Source organism: Chelonoidis abingdonii, chromosome 3 (assembly GCF_003597395.2).
Source record: "Chelonoidis abingdonii isolate Lonesome George chromosome 3, CheloAbing_2.0, whole genome shotgun sequence".
Taxonomy (NCBI): Eukaryota; Metazoa; Chordata; order Testudines; family Testudinidae; genus Chelonoidis; species Chelonoidis abingdonii.
This window is the reverse complement of record NC_133771.1, coordinates 169,066,588-169,084,979: the sequence shown is the minus strand read 5'-3', so window position 1 is coordinate 169,084,979 and position 18,392 is coordinate 169,066,588. Positions and strand designations below refer to the sequence as shown.

The window sequence follows — 18,392 nt, the reverse complement described above, 5'->3', positions numbered from 1 at the left end:
GCTGGGGAAGGGATCCAGTTTCTCCTCCTCTTTCTCCCTCCACCCCTCTTTTTTTTTCCTCCCAAGTTCTCGGTTCACTATCCCCCCTTCAATCCGAAGGAGCCTCCCGATTGGGCGCTTGGCCTGGTTCACGTCATTCAGACTGTGACGTGTAGTCTTCCTGTTTCCTTCAGCTGTGTCTTAAAGTAAATCTTGTTGTGGTGCGGAGCCCTCAGCTGAGCGAGGCTGCTCTGCTGCCTGCAGAAATAATAGACAATTACAGCCAGGGAGAGGAGTGCGGCGCGAACGAGCTCTTCCCTCCCCCCTCCTCTCTCTCTCTCTCTCTCGCACTCACACACACACTCTCTCTATCTCTCTCTCCCCTCCATACTCACCCATTCTCTTTCTCACACACTCACTCACCCTCCCTTGTCCAATTATAATATTCATCATCAGCAGGCTATCAGGCTCTCTCTCTCTGTTTTCCCCTCTCTTCCCACCGGCAAAAAAAAAAAAAAAAGACTTACTTCCACCGCTTTTGCACTGAGTAAGTATTTCCCCCTCTAAACCTCCTTCCTCTTTTTTTTTTTTTTTAAATCTTTCCCTCCAGCACTTGCATGGGCTGTTTAAATGATACCAAATAATCCCCAGCAAAATACCAGTCACCAGTGTCAAACGTGTGCTGCTTTTTCCGGGAGGTGGGAGGCGATTGCGATGACTTGGTTATAGAATAATAACAATAATCCAGTAACTAAAGCGGTAGCGATTTGTTACCCCGAAGCTTCAGGGGAACCATCACTCTAGCCTGCCCAATCCGAAAGAGTAAGTGATCTGGTTGTTCTGGGGTGAGATTGTTTTTCTCTTTTGTGCTTGTCTCCGTTTTTGCCACCTTTTGTTGACTCTCCTCGTTTGATTTTATTTTTGTGTGTGGTTGGAGGGCACTTTGCTGGGGATGGAAAATGCGGGGTGTATTTTACTTCTTTTTGTTGTTCCGAGCTTCCCCTTCTTCCCTCTTCCCATCCCCCCTTTTTAAACTCCTTGTCTGCTCCTATGAGCCTCCTCTTTGTCTTATTTATTATAGCTGCCTTTCTTTTTGTCTGTTCCAATTTGCTTGTCATTTGCATGTCTCTACTTCTCCTTTTTTTAACCCTCGCCGGGCAGGGCAGGGGCTTTTTCATTGTTACTACTTTTCATTCCAAAGGGTGGGACGATCTGAGAATTGTGGAAATGTACAGAAAATGTGATCGAGTGAGCGCCTGAGAATAGATCAGACGCAAGTTTAGGGATAAGGTTATTAGCGATCCGTAGTGAGGTTAGGGATGCGGGCACTTTTCTTTGAGAGGGGATTTTTTTTTCACGTTTGTGGAGTTGTGTGTGGGGTTTTTTTTTAATCTGATGACTGACCAAAACCACTTTGCCATGTGTGTAAATTGAGTGGAAATGCATGAGGAATCGATTCTTTCTGAATGGGTCTGTACTAGCCCTTGTAGAAGGGGGAATGGGAGAGAGGTGTGCTTTAAGTTTAGCTAAGTCTTGAAAGGGGGGAGCGTTTGAAGAATAGATCTTAAAATGTGAAGCCTTGTTTGGACAGTGGGTTTAATCGCCAGGTGTGGATTGTATGTACAGTTTGGGCACAAACTCAGTGTGGGAAGCGTTTGTCTCTAAGAAGCTGAGCATAAACGGGCTCCCTGCTCAGACGGCGTTTGCTGGAGTGGGTCTTTGTAAGTTAAGAGAAAGTTAGAGTCGGTAGGGAGCGTGCAGGCTAGAATCGGGGGGAGACTGTCTGAGGCAGAATTGCACGGCAGGTGGGGATGTGGGGACTGGAAATCTTGGCAGGAGGAGCAGAAAGGAGTCAGTGCGCGTTTCCCGGCTGCAAAGCAGCCGTCGAGCACCAGTTTGCTCGAGAATTCTGCATGTGAGGCAGTTCTGGCAGCCCCGATGGGCTCTTAAAAGCAGACGGTCGCCCGCTTCTTTCTTCTCCACAGCTAATGAAAGGTACCGAGAGCCTCATCGAAATGCGCATGGGCAGTGCCAGACAGGTGTGTTGTGTCAAGAAAGACAGGTGCAAGTTTCTCTCGCTCACTGCAGATCCTCAGCCCAACGACTGTTACTGCGAGCTTTATGAATTTATGATGCATTGTTAGCCAGGACTGTCTGCTTCAGTGGCTAAAACCTGGAGGGGGGGTATGTTTGATTTAAACCTTGCCCTGGGAAATCTTTAGGGCCCTGGAGAATATTGATAAAGAGTACAGAGCAGGTTGTTTAAAGTCTCTTTCAAAAGATGCACAAACCACATCTAAGTGGTTACTTTTGAAAGCTGGTAGTCTAACTTCATGCATCTTGTCAGCCTGACTTCTGCCTTCCGTTTTCCTTATATTTGATCTCTATCCTGTAGGCAGAGAGATGTTGGGTAATGTATTTAGGCTTTAAAAAATCCAAAGATGTCTGCCTCTAAAATGGCCAGAAATGACACCTGAGACCAGAATTAACCTGTCTTGAGTTCTACATGCTATGCATATCTTCTCCATTTCAAGAAAGAATAGGTAGGGATGCTCAGATTAATATCTCAATAAAGCAGGATCCGTCAGTCATATAAACTGTACATGGTAGTGGGCGATGTTTGCAGGCTAGAGAATCCTTTGAATATTGAGTACAAGTTGGGGAAAGTGTACTAAGTTTGGCACAGATTCCAAATGCGTACAATTGGCATTTTGTATTTCTTGCTATGAACAGTGTGTCTCCAATGTATTAGGTTTATGTGCAGCATGTGATTATGTGTGTGTACTTTCCCACAAACACTGTATACACATACACATTTACTACCCTGTAAGAGAAGAGCTAATATTGCCTAATAGGTCAACGGAGGGTTTTAGAAATATAGCAATTTAACTCATAGATGTAAAAACTTGGAAGGTTTGTTACTTCTGTTATCCTGACAGATCTGGCAGTATGTAAAATGAATTACCGTAAGGTAGATTTCTTACATGTAAATTTGCATGTAGCACATGTCCTTTAGGTCTTATCTTTGCAGGGTTTTTTTTTTTATAATCTGTCACCAAGCATATAAAGTTTACTGCCATTGACGCCCATTTCAGTGTTTATTTCATGTGCTTTTCTTCCAAAGCTTACCTCTAACCGCTAAAATATTTATAAATACTCAAAAGTAGACACCAGTGCTAACAGGTTACTGAGTTGAACTACAATAAAAAGACACAAAGTATACGCTTTTGTTACCCATTCCTTATTCAATTATGCTGCAAACCATATAACATTCTATGAATGATGCTATAACTTTTCTATAGGTCAAAAGCTTAGGAGGCCTTTTAATGTACATTCTGATTTTTTATATTCAGTTAGTAAATTAAATAATCATAGACACAATCAGATTTGAAAGAGATGTGTTATTTGTGTTTAGTTGCAGAATTAAAGAATATTACAAGTTATGTTCCTTAAATCAGGATTTAGTCTATCCCTAAGTGTACTGTAGAGACTATTTGATTCAGACATTCTGATTTAACGGCATAATGTAATTTTGAAAAGACATCTAGGCTAGCCTGAGTTGAGTTTACAGGAGTTTACAGCTTGGTAAATGCATGGATTCCATGTGGACTTTAAAAAATTGTTTAACTGCTCATGAAGAACATAAAACTGGTTTGTAAGGAGAACAGTAGTGACATTTTTGTACCACAGGTAGGCTTATTGTCTCTTTCTCAGTTGAACAAACTGTTTATCTAAACAATGCATCCTGCAGATACATGACCACAGGGTATGTTTCTCCTCAAAACAGTGAAGGCCTGAACCAGTAAGATGTTGAGTCCCACTTGAGATGTGTCAGGTAACCTCAATTCCCAGGACAGTCAATGGGAGTTGAGGATGCTCAGTACTTCACAGGAGTTGCCGTAGATGGGCTGGATTGGGCCCTACATGTCCATGTTCTTAAAGGGGGATTATTTCTGTTTTGAGATAAAGACTAGCTCAGGTAGGTCCAAAGTTAATTAGTTGAAATTTTTTACTTTTTGGTGTGGAGGAATAAAGGAGCTATTAGTGCACCTAGAGTTGTTAATTATTTCTATTCTGTTTAAAATTCCTGCATAACAGCATCTCAACTAAAGGAGATAGGATGACCCTCGTTGTCAAGAATTCTATTTGAAAATGTCCATGAAAACCGTTCCAAAAATTAGTAGAAATCACGATTGCTAAGGAACAATTATTAATTTTACACAAAATAATTTGTCACTTTGTACTTCTCAGTAGTGCAGTGGAGTGATTTTTAGCACCAAAACAGATTCATGATCTAGAAGTATAATGTGTTCTTCAGATGTATCTATCTTTTTGTTGGGTGAAAAGGGGTGGGGGGTGAATACGACTATCTGAAATCATTTTCATCTAATGTGCCCTGGCTTATTCTGCCAAAATCTTGTCCAGTATAACCCTTTCATTTTAAAGTTTTGAATGTTCCTATTATCAAGAACATGTTAAATTTCTTTAGTTGCATTACCATAATAAGCAGAGAACAAACTTGCAGACACCTGAGCAAAGATAGTTGTCGGCTGATAAAAAGACAGAATGAACAATTTTCAGCTTTGCAGGATGATGTTCCCCTGGAATTCCTCAGTGCATATGCCTCATATTCAGAGCTTTGGTACTGTTTTTCCAGTTGGTTATTTCGTATCAATTGAGTACCAAAGGCTTTAGTTGTCAGTACAGATTCCTTCACAGCTATTCAACTTTAAATAAGCTTGTCATACTTACTAAACTTTATAGAGAAGTTTTCCTGGATTAAACTAGAATAGGTATCTAGTATCCAATATATAATCTAGAATATTTATTATATCCAATATGAATGATCAAACTAGATATTGCATAAATCTGTTTCTTTCTAACAACTACAGCAAAATACCTGACATCATATCCCATTCTATAGACATCTATATTAATAGATTTTAGGACAATGAATCCTTGAGATGTCTAGAAAGAAAGCTGTTTGCAAATTTATGTTATATTGGTTTGTACCTAATCATGTAAATGGATATTGATTATATACATGTCTTGTGGATGTTACATTTCTCAGAAATTGACCATTATTACAGATCTATTCTTAAACTTCTTGTAATGAGATATTTTTAAAGGTAAGTAGAATAATATAAGCTACTCTATCAGATGGATTCAGAGAGGTGCTGAGCACCTTATTTCACATTGAAGTCCATGGAAACTGAGAATGTTCACTATCTTGCAGGAGGCGGTCAGCACCTGACAGGATCAGGCCCCTGCATGGAATTACATAAGTGTTTAGGGTTAATGTAATGAAAAATACACGTGGCAGAGAGGAAATGTCAAAAGTGACTTGTAATACAAAGTAAACTTTAACGATTTTAAATTAAAGAATTGAAAAATTGTCTTTCCTTTTAAAAAAAATACATTAAAAAATGGCTTATAGTAGGTGATTCTCTAAATATATATTCCTGAATGAGTGTACACAGACACAACCATGTATGTAGGAAATATAGTGCTGATGAAATATACAGACAAAGAAGAAATATTTTTTCTTTCCAGTATTAGTCTTCCTATAATATCTGTGTCATATCCAACGAACACATTCTTGCTGAATTGGATTTTGCATTCTGCTGTCCATTGTGTTCTATTTTCCTCTGGATATGAACTCATTTTGGCCCACTTAAGCCAATGATATGAGCCGATATAATTCAATGGCTAAAGTAGAAGTATTTCTCGTTATTTAGACTGAGAATAGTGCACATCTTAAGACAGAAACCCCGTAGGCTTTACTGAATACCAAGAGCAACCCAGAAATATTTACTGCACAGGTGAGAGAAGCACCCTCAACCTCTAATAAGAGTGGGAGAGAAAAAGGGTGCCACATTGCAGAGCACCTCCAATACGTTAAGGGAAAACTGATTTCCCTCATGATGGCAGAAGTGAGCTGGTGAGCAGTTGTTAAGGCATGGTTTGTGGGAGAGGAAAATGGAAGCTCAGGAGGAAGGATGCATAGCGATGACCCTATGACCTATTTCAGCCAACCTATTTCCTGAGTCACTGCCTCAAGGATACAGCAGGCCCTCTTTGTGTACGTCCTTGGTTGGGATTGGGCAAGAGAGACGGAAGTTCTGTTCAGATGCCCAGAATCCGCTAGGAAATGCATAAAACACAAAACTTGACATTAGATTTTAGTATGAGTCTGGGAACGTATTGCTGGATTTTAATCAAGCATAATTTCACTATATAGCAAAGGAAGGAAAAGCACATGACACAGTTTTTTTTTTCTCTTGGTAATTATTATTTAGAAGCTAAAATGCCCATGGGATATTTTACATACAGAGGCAAAAGCTCTTAACTTTTCCTTACTGCTATTTCATGTAGCTTGCAAATTCATATACTTTAAAGAGGAATGTAAACATTCTCCCTGTTTCTTATTGGGCCAATATTCTCTTCTGGTGTAGATAAATGCCACCGGGTGACTTGAGTGGAGTCATCCATTCTCACCAGCAGAGAATTTGGCTTTTCATGTATGCAAATCATCTTTCAACTCCAGTCTAACTGTCAATAAGAAGGCCTGGGATGTTAGGTCCTGTTCCTGTCCTTGTTGCAGTTAATGGACATTTTGCCATTGACTTTGATGAAAGCATGATGGTATCCTTCATAAATGCCCTCCAATCAGGACCTGATTCTGCCACGCTCACTTGCATTGAATAGTATCTTGTTATGTGAGTAATGCCATTGATTCCAGTGGAATTACTTGCAGAAGAAGACACTACTCAGCATGAGTAAGGGTTCAGAATTGGGACCACAGTGATCTGCCGTGTGACTTTTTTGTTTTTTAATTCCATAACTTAGTTTGCTTCATGCACTTTTTATATTAACAACAATTTCAGAACAGAGTGCTGGCAGCAATGATTGGGTCTAGATTTCCATTCCGAATTCAGGGAATTTTTATTTTTTATTTTCCCCTCCTGGATACAAGGAGTCAGTAAGATAAACAAGCATCATGTTCCTTTCGGAACAGTCTTTGACGCAGTAGCTCTGAAAATTCTTTTAGCACATCCAAAATACATGGGCAAAGACCACAGAATGAACATAGCATTTTTAAATACTTTTTTTTTTCAATCTAAGTACTGCCTACTATCTTGATTTTTACAGATTATTTCATGCTGAAATTATGCCTATTTGCATGGATAGTCATTCTTTAAAACTAGCCACAGATGCAGTCCTAGGGAGCACGTAGATGTTTTTACAGGTGAACCGAAAGAGATGGGAGCAATTCCAAAAAGTCTGCATGCTGCCTTTGGCAATATACCCTGTTATTGTGAAGATTGTGCACTGTTAAGCAAATGTGAAATTTAATGTTAGATAAACACAGCATGAAAAATATTTTAATGTTATTTAGTATAGTGTTAAATTTTAAGAAACAGGAAGAAACATTGCACTTCATGTGCAACGAGCATTTAGCATCACTAGTTAATAAGTCACAAATTATGTCAAGAACCTTTTATAAAATGCAAGGAAGTGTTATCTTTTTATACTGTGTTCCTGGGAAACAATGAGAGTTCATATAAAGAGAAGGTATCTTCCTTTCTCATGCAGTTGATTGATGTTATATTCTTTCATCTTTCCATAATTTTTCTCTTCTGTTTTTGCATGTCACAGGAAATAAGATTTTGTGTATCCAAAATGTAACATATAAGAATGGTTTCATTGGGCATTTGAGATATTATTTTTGGAGCCTGTTCTAAAACAGAGCTGTAACACTGAAAAATGCCTTGATTTTGCTTATGCAAACAATGTAATGCCCTATATCATAGCTTATGAAATGTGAACATTTTGTGCTTTAGCACTGGGATTTACTTTTGAGAATATAAATTACCAAAAAGGGCAGAGTATTTGGAGAATTTAAAACATCACAATGGCAATTCAGTGGCATCTGCTAGATTATATTAATGATATTCAGTATTTTTGCTTTCTCTTTTTAAATATATATATTCTAATCCTGACCATTAAAAAAAAATCTTAATGCATTTTGATTCACTAAATAAATGCTGCCTTAATGATTTAAGAGAGTTTTTGCAACATAATTATTAAATGTGTGTATGTTTTCTATGCTTCTCTCACTCACGCATACGTCACCCTTTGTGAAATTAAGTAAAAGTTGTTATTTTGACCTTTGGATGTTTATTTATCAGTTCTTTTCTTTTAGTCTTAGAAAATACAATTACAGTGTTTACATTGCAATTGATATTTTTTTAATTCAAATTTTATACAGCATCTTGGTTTAACAATAAATCTTAAATAAGGAGTACTTTCATCTTCTTTTGTAACATGTATCTCAATGCCCTAAATTTAATCAATTGGTTGTCAGTGGCTATGTTCTTCTAATCTACTGTTTCTTCTGAAGATAAACAGTATCATTTTAGGCATTTGTGCAAGAGAATCATATTACTGGTGCTTAAGCAGTTTTTGCTTTTTTAAATCTTAATCCATCTTAAACCAATGGAGCAGAAATATTTAAAAATGTTTCATTTCAAGCAGAGTGCATAATACATTGCAATAATTGTAATGTGCCATAAATCCCAGAGCCTATGCATTTTGCATTTTATTCAGGATTGAGGTCAGGAAATTTGGAGAAATTTAAAGAAAATGATTCATCAGTCCTTTTGTTCTGTTGGCCAGGGTCCCAGGATTCTTGAGCTGAGCCCAGCTGACAAGCTTTTGAAGATGGCACAATAACAGTCCAGTGATGCCTGACCATGACAGCACAGCCCTCTTAAGCAGGCAAACCAAGAGAAGAAGAGTTGATATTGGAGTGAAAAGGACGGTAGGGACAGCATCTGCATTTTTTGCAAAGGCAAGAGCAACATTTTTTAGTGCCATGAATCCCCAAGGTTCAGAGCAGGATGTTGAGTATTCAGTGGTGCAGCATGCAGATGGGGAAAAGTCAAATGTACTCCGCAAGCTGCTGAAGAGGGCGAACTCATATGAAGATGCCATGATGCCTTTTCCAGGAGCAACCATAATTTCCCAGCTGTTGAAAAATAACATGAACAAAAATGGTGGCACAGAGCCCAGTTTCCAAGCCAGCGGTCTCTCTAGTACAGGCTCAGAAGTACATCAGGAGGATGTATGCAGCAACTCTTCAAGAGACAGCCCCCAAGAGTGTCTTTCCCCTTTTGGCAGGCCTGCTATGAGCCAGTTTGATATGGATCGGTTATGTGATGAGCACCTGAGAGCTAAGCGCGCCCGTGTTGAGAATATCATTCGGGGTATGAGCCATTCCCCAAGTGTGGCATTAAGGGGCAATGAAAATGAAAGAGAGATGGCTCCACAGTCTGTAAGTCCCCGAGAAAGCTACAGAGAAAACAAACGCAAGCAAAAGCTGCCTCAACAGCAGCAACAGAGTTTCCAGCAGCTGGTTTCAGCTCGAAAAGAACAGAAGCGAGAGGAGCGCAGACAACTGAAACAGCAGCTGGAGGACATGCAGAAACAGCTGCGCCAGCTGCAGGAAAAGTTCTACCAAATCTATGACAGCACTGATTCTGAAAATGATGAAGATGGTAACCTGTCTGAAGACAGCATGCGTTCAGAAATCATGGATGCTAGAGCAAGGGATTCTGTTGGCAGGTCAGATAATGAAATGTGTGAGTTAGACCCAGGGCAGTTCATTGATCGTGCAAGAGCCCTGATCAGGGAACAAGAAATAGCTGAAAATAAGCCTAAAAGAGAAGGTCCTAAGGAAAAAGAACACAGGCCAAACTCTTTCCATCCAGAAGGCAAACATTTGGCTGAGACCTTGAAACAGGAACTGAACACTGCCATGTCACAAGTTGTGGACACAGTGGTTAAAGTTTTCTCATCCAAGCCCTCCCGCCAGCTTCCTCAGGTCTTTCCACCTCTTCAAATCCCTCAAGCAAGATTTGCAGTTAATGGGGAAAACCACAACTTCCATACCACAAACCAGCGCCTGCAGTGCTTTGGTGATGTCATCATTCCAAACCCACTAGATACATTCAGCAATGTGCAGATGCCTAATTCCACAGACCAAACAGAAGCACTGCCCCTCGTAGTTCGCAAAAACTCATCTGACCAATCTGCATCAGCCCCACCGCGTGGTGGCCATCACGCTTCTCTGCATCAGTCTCCACTCTCAACTACCACGGGCTTCACCACATCTTCTTTCCGCCATCCCTTTCCACTTCCTCTCATGGCATACCCATTTCAGAATCCCTTAGGTGCTCCATCTGCCTCCTTTCCAGGGAAAGATAGAGCCTCCCCAGAATCCTTAGACTTAACTAGGGAGACCACAAGTCTGAGGACCAAGATGTCGTCGCACCATATGAACCACCATCCTTGTTCACCAGCACACCCTCCCAGCACAGCTGAAGGTCTCTCTTTGTCTCTCATAAAGTCTGAGTGTGGTGACCTACAAGATATGTCTGAAATCTCACCTTACTCGGGAAGTGCAATATCCTTTTCTAAAAAAAATATAATCGGTTGCAATACCAGGCCCAATCTGTGTAAGTTTGCTTTCCTCTTTTGTTGGGTAACTTAAGACAAACTTCACTGCATGCATAATTGTACGCAATGCTTTCATACAGAGTATTTCTGGCAATAGGTCATTCTAAGATGGAGTAGCCAAGGACTTGTAAGAGTTGTGATTAAATAAAGTATCAGGTAATGAACAGTGCTGCTTCAGCCAAAATGTTCTGCTCTTTCCCTATATCACCTGCCTGGCCTATTTTCAGTGAGAACTTTAAACAGATTCCTTCCTCTCCCCCCCGTAAAACATTTGCTTCAATTATAACAGAAAGTAAGAGACGTTTCAGGGCCCAGCTGTGTGGAACTTTTCCTCCTGTCGGTGAGCTCTTCCTCACCCACCTAGTCCCACTGCAGTAAATAGCAATGCTTGCATGAGTAAGTGCTCACAAATGTAAGGGCTCCACAACTAGGCCCTTTATTATGGGGGAAAATGGGACATCTTATCCAGCAGTGTCTCCCTGCTGAAAACACTTAACCTTCCAAATGATTTTTTTCTCCCTTTTAAAGCCAAAGTAAGCCGACCCATTTTAACAGTGTCGTTCCCGACTCTCACAAAGAACAAACGGTTGGTTGTAAATCTTCAGTTCGGCTCTCAAGTGAGTAAACAAACAAAACACAAAAGATACAGGTACTGATGTATTCAAGCTGCATCAACTTCTTTCCCCCACCCAGAGGTCTGTTCCTCAGCCCTTGTGCAGCTGCCTGCTATGCATGATTAACCTCTGTTCAGCCATACACAGAAATCTTTTGTCCTAACATACACAAAGCAAATTATTTTGGAAAGCTAGAGAGCACAGTTAGATATAAAACTTTAGCTGTATTACATTTACAGGACATCCTCCCCCCCCCTTTTTTTTGTTTTTGTTTTTTGTTTAAATAACTTTTTAGCTCTGGATCAGGCTTTTGAAAAATATAGCTCTGCTTATATTTAGGCATATCCAGCTATTTCCATATTAATTTTCTGTAAACTAGTCCTTTTGGGAATTTTTTTTGAGCAATTACACTCCTTCCCCTCTTACCCTCCTCCCCGTTCTCCTAGTGTGTGTTCTGGTATGGTCAGAAGATTTTATTTATTTTTTTAAATGACTAAATGTGGATAAAATGTGATATTTGCCCAACGCTAAATTGAGGACTTTCAGTGAAGGATACAATTATATTTTATGTCTACGATAAGACCTCTCCAGAAGGCAATCACACAAGTATAGAGTCTTAGCTATAGTTAATTTCCTTTCCAAGTTGATGAAGGCAATCATAACTGAATGACCATATCCATCCTTGAGTAATAATAGTGCTATTGATGAAGTTGTCCTTTTTCCAATAATAGCAGTGGAGGAAGGTGCCAGGTATATGCTTGTATCTTTGAGTATCTTTTTGTGGTTAATAATTTTGAAGGATTAGATTAATTGTAAACATCTTTTTTTTTAAAAAAAAAACAAAAAAAGGGCAAGAGTGCCTCAGCAAATTAATTGCAGGGATTCAGGGCCTGATCCTGCAAATTCTTATTCATGTGAGTAGTCCTCACTTATATGAGTTGTCCAATTTGACTTAAAAGGACTACTGACATGAGTCAGGGTGTGTTGGTTCAGGCCCAAAGAACCCTTCACCTGTAAGTCACCGGTTCAAAACCAGCCTGGGTTGGTGTTATCAAAATTTTTTGCCATCTAATGACTATTTGCTGGCCTACATGGAATGTGTTGCTGATCTCAGTCCAGGTCCTAGAGGGCAAGTGTTCACATTTTGAAAGCACCACAAATGGAAACTATGTTGGCAGTCATAGGGTATGTCTACACTGGAATACAAGACCTATGACACAGCCGCAGCTGGCCTAGGCTGGGCTGCGGATGTAGACATCTGGGCTTGGGCTGGAGCCTGGGCTCTGGGACTCTTCTCGCCCCATGAGCCCCCAGAGCTTGAGCTTAAGCCTGAATGTCTGCATTGCAATTTTACAGCCCTACAGACAGAGCCACATGAGCTGACAGAGGCCTGCCACAGGTGTTTAAATACTGCATAGACAAACCTTTAAAGACCAAATCATGAACGAGAATGGAGACTGAAGTAGTCTCTCATCCCACAGAGGTGATCTCTTCAAGTCAGGGTTCATACCCATTGTTGGAGGGGTGAGAGAAACGTGCACTGTCATTGTCCATTCAGTATCCTCTGTGTGAATTAAAAATTTATTTCAGTGTAAGGCTAGCGTCTTCCATAAACATTAAAAATTACTAATTCGGATTAAAAAACCCTTCCTTCCTTCAAATTCTGCCTTCTGATGCACTCAGAGCAGCTTATGTTGAAGTAAACAGAAGCCTCAGTTGTGCAGCTGTGGCCAAAATTCGGTAGCTATGTAATTGCCGACTAACAACGTGGTGGCATATTACTTGTCTTCAATGAAAGTAGCTTTCTTTTCTTCCTGGAAAGAAGAATGAAAAACCTTTCACTTCTTCGAGAGGGGACTGAAAAGGAAAAAACATTCTGTGTGTATAAGTTGTTAGTCTTTCCTTTGGCTATAACTCTGTATGACCCACTCTATTTAATATTCTAGTGCAACTCAGTATTTTTGGAACTTGTGCTGTTTCTGTTGCCCTGTTTGGTTTCTGTCTTCCCCTCTTTCTGCTACAGTGTTCACCCCCTCCCCCGCATTATATTCCTCTCTTTCACTGGCAGCCATTATCTTCTGATGGAGAAAGTGTGCAGGCAGCCTCCTCTAGAGCCAGTGCCACTCTGAAGGTTAGTCAGTGGGGAAACTGAGTATTAATGTGGGTGCCGTTTTCCCTTCTCCCCCACGCACCTTATTCCCTTGACACACTGACTCGCCCAGTTAGTCACTATTGCAGCCTGGATACAAATATATTTGAAAAGCTTCTAGATTCTCAAATACACGTTACACAGAAGTGTGCAGACCAGTATAAAACTCTATTGTGGTGATATTTTTCTAGCAACTGCCCACTTGTCCATGCAGCCTATAGTTTATTCTAGGCGAAGGCATATGGGAGAGAGTATGGAGGTTTGTTTGTATTAGACTTTGTTTTGGCCTCTTTATTTCACATGGTTCAATGTGCGTATATAAAGAATATGTTTCTTAAGAGAGGCAGTTCTTCCTTCACAATATAAAACAACATCTGTTTCTCTGGACAGTACAGCCAGGATAAGAACATAAGATCAGCAGAGACAGCCAAGTTCAGGTTTTAGTAGCAGGCTGAAATCCTGAACCAGTCCCTCTTATTGTTTTGTTTTGTTTTTTTCCCCAAACCTACATTTGTAAAATGCACCTGATCGTTACCAGGCTTGTTTAATTGTGCAAGGAATGGTTAATGTTTGCGTATTCTGCTAAACAAGATAAGATGCACCTGCACGGTGAGTTCATATCTTGGTCATGAATGTATTCTGTATCTTTGCAAACTAATCTGTTTAATCAAATATTAAGTTTTATTCAAATACTAAAAGAAACAGACAGCCAATTGTTTTTCTGCATGATCATCCTTGTCATGCACCCTCTTTGCATCTCAAGAAAAATAGCCTTGTTCAGCCCCAAAACATTTGCATATATCAAACTGAAGCACAGCAGTAGGTTTTTTTGTGCCGTTAAGACATCTGCACAGGTGAAGATGTTCAGCATTTTTTCCACCAAAGGAAGATTTTAATAATGTTAGTGAAACTTTTTTAAAATCCTTAATTTTTAAATAGAATTCCATTCCAACTGGGGCAAGTTTCTCAGTCCAATATGTGAAAGCTACAGTTAGTGAATTACCACATTTTGAAATGAGGATTTACTATATCTGACTAGAATTAAACTAATTAAACTTTTAAAAAGTGAGCAATTGTATAGCAAGCTGGATAACTCTGTGCTGTTGACAAAACCTGGGAAATGCCAGGATACTTTCAGTCCAGCTTCTTCTTTCAAGGTTCTTTAAGATGTGTAGAAATATTCCTAGTAATTGAGAGGTATCTGAAAAAAGCAACCATTGTGTAATTTAAGCAGCAAATTAGCCTTACAACTACAGATATTTTACCTGAAGTGGGAGATTTCTGCTCCTTTCTCTTCATCCAATACCAATATACGGTACAAAAGCCTAATAGAACATTTTCAGGAATTTGAAGCGAAAGTAAGAGGAACAGAAGATTATCGTCACATAAAAATATCTTAGTAGAAAAGAGTAGTTACTCAGGTGGATTAAGCCCATTTGCTTTTTGGCACAAATCAGGTGCAAGAGTCTACATGTAGTGTAAGTTAAAACACACAGCGAGTGTACATACGTTTCCTTCCCTCACCCCCACTTCCTATTTCTTACATTTGCCTTTTAGCTGCTGTTGTTTTAGGTAAGGCTATATTGTACGTTGTAAATACACAATACTCAGACTCAGGTTGTTTGAACACTGCTTTAGGCTCAGCTGCAGTGCACTGTTTCTCTGATCTTTTATGTTCCTGAGCAGATGTCTTTCATTAATTTATGGATTTATCATTTCTTTCTTTCTTTCTTTCTTTTTTTTTACACCTGGCAGCTGGCTCAAGTTTCAGCAGTTATTGTCTATTTTGCATTACACATAGAATTGAATGTCATCTGTCTTCACAAAGCTATGGCTAAGAGAATTGAGGCAAGCCACATGAGCTGCTGGGACAGAGCTTGTTTGCGTTCCATTCGGCATCTCCCCCCCTTTCCTTTTACCTCCTTAATATTTATTTGTGCTCATTTTCTTTCCTGGCCTTGAATGGGGCTTAGCTCGTGTTCAGTACAGCTGTATGTTTACTGAATCTATTCCATCATGAGTCATTGTGCGTGTGTAAGTATCCTGGAAACAGCTAGTGCTTTCTTGGAAGAACAGTTGCTTTTCAGCACAAGCACTTAAAAGGGAAATTAACCAATTGGTCAGTTCAGTTTTACACTGAAATAGCAATGGGTTATCTAAGAGTTGGCTCTTAAGTGCTTCATTAACTATTTTTAATTGTTTATTAGAGATCTATCTTGTATCACAATATAACCTTAATGTTAGGCACAAGACATGAAGATTTACAGTGTGCTAGATTTCACTTTAAGAATCCCAAGTGCTTAACAGGAAAGCGTAATTCTAATTTAAAAAGTGGACTTCTGGGGATTTGAGTTTTAGAACATCTTTCAATATGTGTTTTATTCAATATCAGTAGCCTTTAGCATTATTACAGAAAAATAAGGAAAAATCATAAATACAAAGTGAATCAAAATACTTAAACAACTGTCTAATATGCTTAAGTCCAGTGAATACTGAAGCTTGAGGAGAGTTTAAGTTCATATCTTAGCCTCCCTCAAAATGGACCAAATGCTAAACATGATATCAAGATATTATCTGCTTCGGGGGAATTATAAATTACGGACACTTAGGATTTTTCTTTTACTTATTGAAGCATTGGTTGGTTGGTCCCCGTCCTCCCGTGGAATCATATAACTAAATGGATTTCTGGTGTAGAAGTTCTAACTTGTTTAAAACTCTTATCACTAAGCAATAGGTGACAGCTTGCTACCATTATTTCACTTATGCGTTTTGACAGATGGCACTGCAGAGTGTAATGCTCTTTTAGATTTCTCTATCAGTCTAATGGAGGTAACTGGAGGTTCTTTCAACTCTTCTCTTGGCACAAGAAGTATGTCAGTCATAAATTATCTTCTTTGTAATCATTAAGCATCTAAAACAAAATACAAGTTCAGCTGAGCTGTTTTCAGTGCCCTTTTTGTAAATGAAGAGGTTCTTAAACTATTTTCAGTGGCAAAAAATGTGATATTTTCAGTCTAAAAATGAGCCTTCTCTTTCTACGACTACATCTGCATGTATGAATAATACATGAATAAATAACCATGTTTTGACTCAATTCAGTAGATCGGGAAAAGATATTCTGTTAACAGAACAATCCTAAATAGTCTATTGCCTGTCGGCATACATTTCTTTGAACTTCCCACGTTGCGAGCTAGAGCTATTCATTTTGTTCTCCTGTGTTACCGGCTCTGTAAGGTGAAGGCACCTCAGCTGCAGAATAGCTGTGAACTTGTCTGACCTTTCTCCACCATAAGGTGTGAAATAGTGAAATTTTCGTTGAACGTCTTTAGGAAAAACAGTCCTCAGAGAAGCTTCTGGGAAGGACCCTCAATTGACCTTGTGGGGGCCACATTGATTTTCTCCACGTGCATCTTCATTTCTGATAAATTATAAAGCCATTAATTTGCTGAGGAAATGGCAGGGCCAGCCTGCGGCACAGATGTGACCAAAGCCGTCCTAGCACACAGCACACAAAAGAGTGCCAAGAAGCTGGGGGGAAATCAGAAAGCCTAGATTGTTATGGTTAGATTCGCATTCCCTTGGGAACTGTTTTAGTTGCTTCTGTTTACAGATCTAAAAGGTAATGATGTTTCCAGGATAAATAGGCCTCCTTATAGGGTAAGTGGCCATTTATTGATCTGCTCACCCACACTTATTGATTAGTTAGCCCCAAATACAGTTTCATTCTCCGAGGAGTTAACTGTGTAAATCAGAACCAGACTTTTTTTTTTTTAACTACAGAGGGCTGTTTTTTTTTAAGAAATTTAGCTTTCATTAGAAAGCCAGTAATTGTGGCAAAGGAATAATAGGATTAGAGAGAGTAACTCAAGATACTGAATTATATTGGCATTAAAGAAAAAAGGTGAAATATGTTACTTGCATGAAACATTGCTCAGAATCATAAAGCACCTCTGATTGTTTCATGTGCATTAGCATTATATGCTATAAACTGCTCAGTGCTGGGAGAAAAATAAACTGAATTGGAATTGCAAACGAAAGAAAAATCTTGTGATAAGTTTTTTTGCAGCACATGCTTCATGCATTTGTTTCCTTAGCAACAAGTGAACATACATATGGTACACAAACCTTAAACCTGAAAAATTCCTGCCACCAACACCAAGAATGAACTGAAAGACAATGTATGTTATGTATCCTCACATATCTGATGTAGTTGTTTTGCAGATAATTACAATTCTAGAGAGCTGCAAACTGAATGTTAACAATTTGTCACTTGGTCCCTACAGAACATTTCTCCAAGGAGCACTTTGCTAGCCATGTATATTCAGAACCAGCTTTTATTCTCAAGCAAAGCATTTTCCTTGACTAATTCAATCCTACATGCAGGAAGGTCTGTCACCCAATCACTTGAAAAAGGCCAAGCTCATGTTCTTTTACACCCGGTACCCAAGTTCCAATATGCTGAAAACCTACTTCTCAGATGTAAAGGTAGGAAAAAAAACTTTCTTCGCGCCCTCCTTATTGCATGTTTGCATTTTTGTGGTGAAAATGTATCACTTTAACACATTAAAGGTAAATGACTATTAATTCTAATTTCACTATTACAGCTGATTGTTATTCACTTGACTTTTTCTTCTAAGGTGTGTTTGTGGCCCATGTCTGAACGGAAAGGGCTTGGGTGGGGGCAATTAAGAGAGAGTCTGAAGTTTCAACGCAAAATAAGAATATTTAATACAGTTGGATGACACAGCTTTACATGTGTGTATCCTCTGAAAAAGAAATTTCTGCTGGTGGCATAAATGTACTTCCAAGAACATTTTTGGAGCAGTTCTCAAGTGCTCCCTAATTGTTTCATTTTGGTCGGTTTCCTCATATTTGTGCTTACATAAGCACACTGTAGAATCCCTTTCTTTCTGTCAGAAAGAAACAGTACATTGAAATTCTCCATGCAGCAACTGCTTAAAAACAAAAGTGATGATTGTCTCTTATTTACAACTTAATTTGTTGTTGATGCAGAGTACACTGAGCATAAGGAGGATGAATAAAGTGACAGATTCAGGCCACATTATTCAAATGAGGATATGAAAGCTGTCGACGTACAGCTGCATCCTCCCTCATTCTACAGAATATTA

At 39.3% G+C, this 18,392-nt stretch overlaps 1 protein-coding gene across 1 annotated transcript in view; it reads left to right on the top strand.

The window, feature by feature from the left end:
* The first annotated feature begins 352 nt into the window (after positions 1–352).
* PROX1 (prospero homeobox 1) overlaps positions 353–18,392 on the top strand; it is a 53,661-nt gene continuing 35,621 nt past the window's right edge. Inside the window, exons 1-3 of the mRNA XM_075064326.1 lie at positions 353–526; positions 8,659–10,449; positions 17,637–17,748. Of these exons, the coding sequence (XP_074920427.1) occupies positions 8,726–10,449; positions 17,637–17,748 (1,836 nt within the window). The 5' untranslated portion in view covers positions 353–526; positions 8,659–8,725. The remainder of the gene's footprint in view (positions 527–8,658; positions 10,450–17,636; positions 17,749–18,392) is intronic.